The sequence below is a fragment of the Fistularia commersonii genome, chromosome 25 (assembly GCF_037954325.1).
Source record: "Fistularia commersonii isolate RoL2024-O1a breed Wild chromosome 25, RoL_Fcom_v1.0, whole genome shotgun sequence".
Taxonomy (NCBI): Eukaryota; Metazoa; Chordata; class Actinopteri; order Syngnathiformes; family Fistulariidae; genus Fistularia; species Fistularia commersonii.
Genome location: NC_141308.1, coordinates 14,055,001 through 14,065,240, shown reverse-complemented (window position 1 = coordinate 14,065,240; position 10,240 = coordinate 14,055,001). Strand labels below are relative to the sequence as shown.

The window sequence follows — 10,240 nt, the reverse complement described above, 5'->3', positions numbered from 1 at the left end:
GTGCACAGTGATCTCGGGAACGAGCACGTACGGGAGGGAGGGGGGGGTTGTCGTGCACGCGCAAAGACCGATGAGACGACGGCTTGCGTGGATGGAGAGCAGCGGAAGACGGTTCCGGCACCGGAAGTGGATGTTTGTCTCGATCATCGGCAAACCAAAAACAAAATAAAAACAATAATAATAATAATAATTAATAATCGTTTTTCACAAAAAATCAGAAACCAGGATTTAAAACCGATATTTCTGTTCATCGGCCTTTTTGTTCAGACGAAAATTGATTTTAATTATTTCAATAATTTCCTTTTATTTTGGTAACTATCATATAAGGACAGCCACTTCCGGTTGACGTTATTTTTAAAAATTGACGAGTATTAATCCCCCTTCAGAAGATCGCCTCATTCATTCGTTCATCCGTTCATTCGTTCACCTCTCGGTTCGGGAAATGATTGCCGCGGTTCTTATCGGGAACTTCCGGTCCTCGGGAAGCAGCTTCCGGTCGGGTTTCGGTTTCGATCGACTCTGCTGCCACCTGGCAGTCACATGACGTCACTTCCTGTTGTAAATATGTTTATAGATTTTTTGTCACCAGTATCATTAAGGTAATTGTTCTTCTTCTTCTTTGGGCTTTTCCCTTCATGTGTCGCCACAGCGAGTCCACTTTCTCCATCTAACCCTATTCTCTGGATCCTCCTCTCTCACACCAGCTACCTTCATATCCTCTCTCACTACGTCCATAAATCTTCTCTTTGGTCTTCCTCCAGACCTCTTGCCTGGCAGCTCCAATTCCAGCATCTGTCTACCAATATATCCTCTATCCCTCCTCTGTCCATGACCCAACCATCTCAGTCTGGCTTCTCTGACCTTCTCTCCAAAACATCTAACATGTGCCGTCCCTCTGATAGACTCATTCCTGATCCTCTCCATCCTGGTCACTCCCAAAGAGAACCTCAGCATCTTCATCTCTGCAACCTCTAGTTCTGCCTGCTGTCTTTTGGTCATTGGAACAGTTTCTAGTCCAAACATCATCGCTGGTCTCACCACTGTCTTATACACCTTTCCTTTTATTCTGGCCGATAGTCTTCTATCACATAGTAGCCCGGACACTTTTCTCCACCCATTCCAACCCGCTTGAACCGTCTCTTCACCTCTTTTCCGCACTCTCCGTTGCTCTGGACTGTTGACCCTAAGTACCTGAAATCCTCCAGCTTCTTGATCTCCACTCCCTGTAGCCTCACCGCTCCACCTGAGTTCCTCTCGTTCACACACATATATTCTGTCTTGCTGCGACTAACTTTCATTCCTCTCCTTTCCAGAGCATACCTCCACCTCTCTAGATTTTCCTCTACCTGTTGTCTGCTCTCACTCCAGATCACAATGTCATCTGCAAACATCATGGTCCATGGGGATTCCTGTCTAACCTCATCTGTCAGCCTGTCCATCACCATTGCGAACAAGAAGGGGCTCAGAGCTGATCCCTGATGGAGTCCCACCTCCACCTTGAACTTCTCTGTTACCCCTACAGCACACCGTACCAGTGTCTCACAGCTAGCATACATGTCCTGTACCAGTCTAACATACTTCTCTGCCACTCCAGACTTCCTCATACAATACCAGAGCTCCTCTCTTGGCACCCTGTCATATACCTTTTCTAGGTCTACAAAAACGCAATGCAACTCCCTCTGGCCTTCTCTGTACTTTTCTATTAGCATTCTCAACGCAAATACTGCATCTGTAGTACTCTTCCTAGGCATGAAGCCATACTGCTGTTCACAAATGCTGACTTCTGCTCTCAGTCTAGTTTCCACTACTCTTTCCCATAACTTCATTGTATGGCTCATCAACTTTATCCCTCTATAGTTGCCACAATTCTGCACATCCCCTTTATTCTTAAAAATAGGCACCATCACACTTTGTCTCCATTCTTCAGGCATCTTCTCACTCTCTAAGATCCTGTTGAATAATCTAGTCAGGAAATCTACCGCTGCCTCTCCTAGACACTTCCACACCTCCACAGGTATATCATCAGGACCAACTGCTTTTCCACTCTTCATCCTCTTCAATGCCTTCCTCACTTCACTTTTACTAATTTTTGCTACTTTGTGGTCTACAATAATCACCTCTTCTACCCTTGCCTCTCTTTCATTTTCCACATTCATCAGCTCTTCAAAGTACTCTTTCCATCTTCCCATCACTCTTCTAGCATCGGTCAATACATTTCCCTCTCTGTCCTTAATCACCCGGACCTGTTGTACATCTTTTCCATCTTTATCTCTCTGTTTCGCCAACCTGTATAGATCATTCTCACCCTCCTTACTATCCAACCGAGCATACAAGTCATCATAAGCCCTTTGTTTTGCCTTTGCTACCTCTATCTTTACCTTTCGCCGCATCTCCCTGAACTCCTGTCTGTTCTCTTCAGTCCTCTCAGTATCCCACTTCTTCTTCGCTAACCGCTTTCTCTGTATACACTCCTGCACTTCCTCATTCCACCACCAAGTCTCCTTATCTACTTTCCTTCCAGATGACACACCAAGTACTCTTCTACCTGTCTCCCTGATAACACTAGCTGTAGTTGTCCAATCATCTGGAAGCTCACCCTGACCACCCAGACCCTTTCTCAACTCCTCCCTGAAAACCATGCAACACTCCTCCCTTTTCAGCTTCCACCATTTTGTCCTCTGCTCTGCCTTTGTCCTCTTCATCTTCCTTGTCACCAGAGTCATCCTACAAACCACCATCCTATGCTGTCTGGCTACACTCTCACCTACAACTACTTTGCAGTCACTGATCTCTTTCAGGTTACCTCGTCTATACAAGATGTAGTCTACCTGCGTGCTCCTACCTCCGCTCTTATAAGTTACCCTATGTTCCTGTTTTTTCTGGAAAAAGGTGTTCACTACAGCCATTTCCATCCTTTTTGCAAAATCTACCACCATCTGTCCCTCTGCATTCCTATCCTGGATACCAAATCTGCCCATCACTTCTTCATCCCCTCTATTGCCTTCACCAACATGTCCATTGAAGTCTGCACCAATGACCACTCTCTCATTTCTGGGAATATTCTGCATCACTTCATCTAACTCATTCCAGAACTTCTCCTTCTCTTCAGATTCACATCCCACCTGTGGTTCATAGCCACTAACAACATTGAGCATCACACCTTCAATTTCCAGTTTCAGACTCATAAGTCTATCTGACATTCTTTTCACCTCTAGGACGTTCCTAACAAACGCCTCCTTCAAGATAACTCCTACTCCATTTCTCTTCTTGTCAGTACCATAATAGTACAACTTAAAGCTGCTCCTAAGCTTCTAGCCTTGCTACCTTTCCACCTGGTCTCCTGGACACACAGTATATCCACCTTCCTTCTCTGCATCATGTCCACCAACTCTCTACCTTTTCCTGTCATAGTCCCAACATTCAAAGTCCCTCCTCTCAGTCCCAGACTCTTTCCTTTCCTCCTCTCTCTCTGCTTCCGAACACGAACTCCTCCTCTTCTTCTTCTTCTTGTTCTTCATTAAGGTAATTGTTATTATGATAAAACACATTTAGAAATGTGATCATTTAATAGTTTTTTACTTGTAGTTTTACTGGGTTCCGGTAGTATTTACCCTAGTTCTTGCTAGTGGTTGCACTTCCTGTGCTTCTGGATGATGGAGGTCCAGTAGCTCACCTTCTAAACACCTTCTGAGCGTTTTATCTTCTCTGGACAGGAAGTTCCTAGTGCGGGACTTCCTGTCGGGGTGCAGTGACTCCGTCCGGCCGCAAGATGGCGCCGTGGGAGAGCTTTCCCGGTGGTTGGAGGAGGACCTTCAGACTCCAGCGAGAAGGTGCGAGGGTTCTTCTGAGACTCTTCTTCTGAGCCTTGGACTCTTCTTCATCTCCACATCTCCAGGTCCAACTCCTCTCTGACTCGGACAGGGTGAAGGACTTCCCGCCCGGACCTCCACTCTGTGGAAACCTCTTGACCAGTCCCGTCAGGGAGCAGGAGAGGAAGACCAGGATCTGATGGTTGTCAGCGCTCCAGCTTCTTCAACAGCTTCTAGACAAGGTCGGTCCTTCAGCTCGTCCTCATCATCTTCTTCTCCAGGTTCTAGTCCAGGTTGGTCCCCCAGCTCTTCTTCTCTGCTGCCCAAACAGGAAGTCCTTCAGGATGGTGTGGGTCTCCTCACATCTCCAGCAGAAGCAACAAAGGCGGACAGGAAATGTTTGTCTTCCTCTTCCTGTTTGTCCGCTGGCAGCGGCCAATCAGAACGCAGGAGCCAACATGGCCGCCGTCTTTGACGTGATCCTGACAGCAGGAGGTCCTCGATGCTCCTCAGACCTCCTGCAGCTCTCAGCTTGAACACGCTACATGTGTGTGATGGTGTAGGTATGTGTGTGTAAGTGTGTACGTTTGTGTGTGTGTGTGTGTGTGTGTGTGTGCATGTGTGTGTGTGTGTGTGTGTAAGTGTGTATGTTTGTGTGTGTGTGTTACTGTGTGTGTACGTTTGTGTGTGTGTGTGTGTGTGTGTGTGTGTGCGTGCGTGTGCGTGAGTGAATATGTATATGTCTGTGTGTCTGTGTGTGTATGGTATGTATTTGTGTTTGTGTGTGTGTGTGTGTGTGTAGGTGTGTACGTTTGTGTGTGTGTATGTGTGCATGTGTGTGTGTGTGTGTGTGTAAGTGTGTACGTTTGTGTGCGTGTGTTAGTGTGTGTAAGTGTGTACATTTGTGTATGCGTGTAGGTGTGTGTGTTTATGTGTGTGTGTGTGTGTGTGTGTGTGTATGTTTGTATGTGTGTCTGTTGTGTGTGTATGTGTGTGTGTGTGTGTGTGCGTGTGTATGTACTAGTGTACGTATGTGTGTATATGTATGTATGTGTACGTGTGTGTATGTATTCGGGTATGTATGTGTGTGTGTGTGTGTGTGTGTGTGTATGTATGTGTGTCCCCGCTAAGCTGCGCAACTGCGCAATTGTGCACGGCTCGCACACTCAGTGCACAGGAAAGCCTATCCACGCAATGAGCGTAATGAAAATGAATTAGATATGTAACAGTTTTTGCTGTGTGACTCAGCGATTGACAGGCGTCCGGCCAATCATACGATCCGATGCTATTATGCTACGCAGCCAATCACGGCATTGACAGTGCTCGCGCACGCGCCCTGCCCGTACATGCTAAATAACAATAATAACAATGTGGCGGGGTGAAGTGACGCTAATGCTAACATGCTAACCCCTTATCACGGCGAAACGAGCGGGCGGTGAATGTGATGTCATTAAACCAAAGGAAAAAAGAAATGCGGTTCTGTTAAGTTGGAACGGCTGTGGGAGAACGTGCACGTGCACGTGCACGTAGAAGAACCAGCGGGGAAACTGGACGAGATTATTTCTCATTTTCTTTCTATTTTTAAAGTCTGCTCTGCTGAACACGCAGCCGAGCTGGAGGAGTTTTCGGATGTAAATATATGGACGCGATGGAAGCCGTGATCCCAGGTGAGATGCTGTGTGACCTCAGCGTGCACGTGAGATGTTGCTCACCAGGGTCCTCAGTGTGCTCAGCCTGGCCAGCTGTACACACACACACACACACACACACATTTACACACACACACACACAGACAAAAACACACATCTACATAGATACACACGTACACAAACATATACACACACATATGTACACGCTAGTGTACACAAACACACACACGTACACACATATGTACACACACACACATACAAACACACACATACACAACTACACATATACACACGTACACACACACACATAAAAACACACATACACACACGTACATAAACACGTATACACACACATATGTACACGCACGTGTACACGCACACACACGTACACACATATGTACAGACACACACGCACAAATACACACATGTGTCTACACACATACATACATATACGTACACAGACACACACACACACACACAATCGCAAACACATTCATGAAGCTTTAGCTGGAATGTAGAAGGTTCATTGTGAGTTACACACACACACACACACACACACACATACACAAAATACATACATTAACACAAATACACACACACACACACAACTGCTCACAAGTACATACACACACACACACACACACAAATACATACACACACAACCGCTCACAAGTACATACACACACACACACACATAGGAAATGTGTACAAATGTGTAGGAAATGTGTACAAACACATATGTACACGTACGTGTACATATGTGTTTGTATATGTGTTTGGATACATGCGTTTATTTGTAGGTGTGTGTGTATTTGTGTGTGTGTGTGTGTGTGTGTGTGTCCTCTGACCTCCTGGCCGTGACCTTTGACCCGGCAGCTGGAAGTCAGAATGAGGACACACACCTGAACAAGACTTCAGTGAACAAGTGAATGAATGGAAGGATGAAGAAGTGAAGGAATGAATGAATAAAGGAAAGAACAAACTGATGAGTGAATGAACGAACAGATGAACGAGTGAAGCAGGGAAGGATAGAGTGAGTGAGTGAATGAATGAATGAATGAGTGAATGAATGAATGAATGAATGAGTGAGTGAATGAGTGAGTGAATGAGTGAATGAGTGTCTGCTGGACCCTTCCATCCTTTTGGAGCTGCCCTGCAGTACCAGTTGCTGCCAGTAGGGGACGCGATGCGGCCAGAGGTATGTGTGTGTGTGTGTGTGTGTGTGTGTGTGTGTGTGTGTGTGTGTGTGTGTGTGTATGTGGGCGGAGCGTGAGCCGCGGACGCTCCGCCGGTTCGCTGCGACTTTACAAACTTCACCGGCTTCCGGTTCGCTCGCTCGCGCTCCTTCTTTTTCTTCTTTTCTTCTTTTCTTCTTTTCTCCCCCCCCCCATCCGCCCGGTCGGGCACGCGCTCTCACGCACGCGCCCGGTGTTGTCGGAGCGGAAGTCCCGTGCGAGCCGATGGGACAAAGGCGCGCGCCGCTCCTGTAGCTCCGGTCCGGAGCGCGAGCCTCGGCGGCGGCGGGACCGTGCGCGCTGAGAGACCGGGGTCGAGACGCACGCAGGCACGCGCGTGCGGGATCACGGTCACGATCACCCCCCCCCCCCCCCCCATTCCACCGGACATGGATCTGTTCCTCACGGAGGTAAGGAGACCAACTTCTTCTCACCTTTGCACGCGCGCGCGCATGTACGCGCTCGGAGGTGTCAGTTTACGTCGCGTGGGCGGGTTCCACGCGGGTTCTCCGTGACCCCGGTAACTTCCGCTCCGCTCCGAGCACGGACGGAGCTCTCCAGGACGGGTTCCGGTGGAGTCCGAGGAAAGTTTTGCAGAAGAACGGGGAAGCGCGTGTGCGTGTCCGGGGGTGCGCGTGTGCAAACGACTGTCCCGCATGACGTCAGAGTGGTGGTTTTGTTGACGTCACGGGCACGCCGGTGCGTGAGGGTGAAGGACAGCAGTGATCTTCCCTCCATCCGACCTGCCGCCCAGCAGAGCAGACCAGTTAACTCAGGATTAACTTTGAGCTCAACTTAAGCTTAACCTTACGGGTTAACTTGGGCTTAACCTAGGTTAACTTTAAGCTTAACTTAAGCTTAACTTAAGTTGAACTTAACAGTTAACATAGGCTTAACTTAAGCTTAACTTCAAGTTTAATTTAAGCTTAAGCTTAGGTTTAATTTGAAGTGTAACTTTAAGGTTAATATTAGGTTAACTTTAAGCTTAACTTCAAGTTAACTTAAGGTTCACTTTAAGCTTAACTTCAGGTTAACTTAACCTTGACTTTAAACTTAACTTAAGCTTAACTTTAAGGTTAATTTAAGCTTAAGTTTAGGGTTCATTTTAAGCTTAACTTTCAGGTTAACTGAAGCTTGACATTGAGGTTAACTTAAGCTTAAGTTAAGGTCGGCTGTAGGGGTTGTTCTGCTGATGTTGGCAGATGTTCTCCTGGAGGTCCTGGCTTCTGTCCCACAGCTACATGTTCATGATGTTCTAGATGAGTTCCAGAACGTTCCTCTGATTCAATGTGGATAATTCAAGGTGGTGCAGATGTTAGCTCTGCCCCCTCGCTGCCAGAAGGTCCCTGGTTGGACCGTTTTCTGCGCGGACTCTCCATGTTCTCCCGGTTTCTGCGTGGGGTTCACGGAGAGCCTCCGCTGTCCGGACGTGTGAATGGTTGGACGCCTATGTATGCACCCCTGTGATTGGTCAGTCCATAGGCTCCGCCCCCTTGTGGCGTGGACAGTGAAAGGCTGGACCTCAGGTGGTCAGGCCTGGTTTCTCAAGTTCTCAGGTTCTCCTCCAAGGTGGAGGTTTGCTCCCGGTTCCTCCTCCAACCCGTCTTGGGAAAAACCCTGATGACTCTGAAGGGAATTTCTGAGAAGGTCTGAACCACACACACACACACACACACACACACACACACACACACACACACACACACACACACACACACCCTGACGCGGCGGCGGCGTGCAGGTATCAGAGGACGGACCGGTTTCTCCTTCAACCGTCGCACGACTTCCTGCTGCGTCCTGATTGGTCCCTTTTGAATAATCCTCGGAGGTCCATGGGGGGGGGGGCGGGGGTCAAAGGTCACCGAGCTGCTGCCGCCGCCGGAGTCAAAGTAAACATCGGAGGAAGGAGGGAAAGTTTAGCGAGCGGCGCTCATCGTCTCAAATATCAGCCCGCCCGCTTTTATATCGGCGCTCTTAATCGCCGTGGAAACAAAGAGTCCAGTCTTTGAGCGGCGGGAGAGTCATGTGAGCAGGAAGTGGTTTGGATGAGCGACGCAGACGGAGGGAGAGGAGGAATGTGATGTGGGGGGGGAGAAGAAGAAGAGGAGGAAGAAGAAGAAGGAGAAGATCAGGAGGGCTATTTTTAAAGGCTATTTTTAGGTCATTTCTCCCTCGTTTGAGGGTCATTTTCACGAGTCAGCAAAAAAAAAAAAAAAAAAAAAAAAACAGCCTTTATTTATAAATGTGTGTGTGTGTTTGTGTGTGTGTGTGTGTGTGTGTGTGGAACTGATCAATCTGGATGTGCGGGTGATCAATCAATTACTCGTTAAGTTCAGGTTGTTAACTAATATACAGTTTTAAGTCCTTTCTGATGAAACTTAAAGGCTTTTAAAGGGTTTTTCCTGCTTTGAAGCTGCTTTCTGACCCTGTGTGTGTGTGTGTGTGTGTGTGTGTGTGTGTGTGCCACATATGTGTGTGTTGTGCAGATGTGTGTGTTAATGTCTGTTGTGCATTTGTGTGTGTGCGTGCATATTGGCGTGTGTGTGTGTTGCTGTTGTGCTCTTGTGTGTATGTGTGTGTCTATGTGTGTATACCTGCATGTTTGTGCATTTATGTGTGTATGTGTGTGAGTGTGTGTGTGTGTGTGTGTGTGTGTGTGCCACATATGTGTGTGTTGTACAGATGTGTGTGTCACCGTTGTGTCTGCATATGCGTGTGATGTGCATGTGTGTCATGCTTGCATGTGTGTGTTGTTCACAGGCGAGTGTGTGAATGTCTGTTGTGCATTTGTGTGTGTGCGTGCATATTGATGTGTGTGTGTGTGTGTGTTGATGTTGTGCTCTTGTGTGTATGTGTGTGTCTAAGTGTGTATACCTGCATGTTGCGCATATATATGTGTGTGTGTGTGTGTGTGAGTGTGTGTCTGTGTGTGTGCACTTGTGCTTGTGTGTGCATGTGTGCCACATGTGTGTTGTGCAGATGTGTGTGTCACCGTCGTGTCTGCATATGCGTGTGATGTGTGTGTTGCTGTTGTGCTCTTGTTTGTATGTGTGTGTCTAAGTGTGTATACCTGCATGTTTGTGCATGTATGTGTGTGTGTCTGAGTGTGTGTCTGTGTGTGTGTGAGTGTGTGTTGCCTCAGCCCTTGGTTAGGCATGTGTGTGTGTGTGTCTGTGTGTGTGTGCATGTGTGCGTGTGTGTGCATGTGTGCCACACATGCGTGTATGTTGTGCAGATGTGTGTGTCACCGTCGCGTCTGCATATGCGTGTGATGTGCATGTGTGTCATGCTCTCATGTGTGTGTTGTTCACAGAAGAGTGTGCGTGCATATTGGTGTGTGTGCGTGTGTGTATGTGTGTGTGTGTGTGAGTGTGTGTCTGTGTGTGTGTGTGCGTGTGTGTGTGTAGCTTCAGCCCTTGTTTATGCGTGTGTGTCTGTGTGTGTCCATACGTGTGTGCATGTGTGCGTGTGTGTAGCCTCAGCCTTTGCTTTGTGTGTGTGTGTGTGTGTGTGTGTGTGTGTGTGTGTGTGTGTAGCCTCAGCCCTT

General features: G+C 47.7%; 1 protein-coding gene across 1 annotated transcript in view; it reads left to right on the top strand.

Moving 5' to 3' along the window:
• The first annotated feature begins 6,838 nt into the window (after window positions 1–6,838).
• The window catches only part of myo10 (myosin X), a 35,942-nt gene continuing 32,540 nt past the window's right edge, over window positions 6,839–10,240 (top strand). The window contains exon 1 of the mRNA XM_086172265.1: window positions 6,839–7,103. Coding sequence (XP_086028391.1) covers window positions 7,083–7,103 — 21 coding nt within the window. The 5' untranslated portion in view covers window positions 6,839–7,082. The remainder of the gene's footprint in view (window positions 7,104–10,240) is intronic.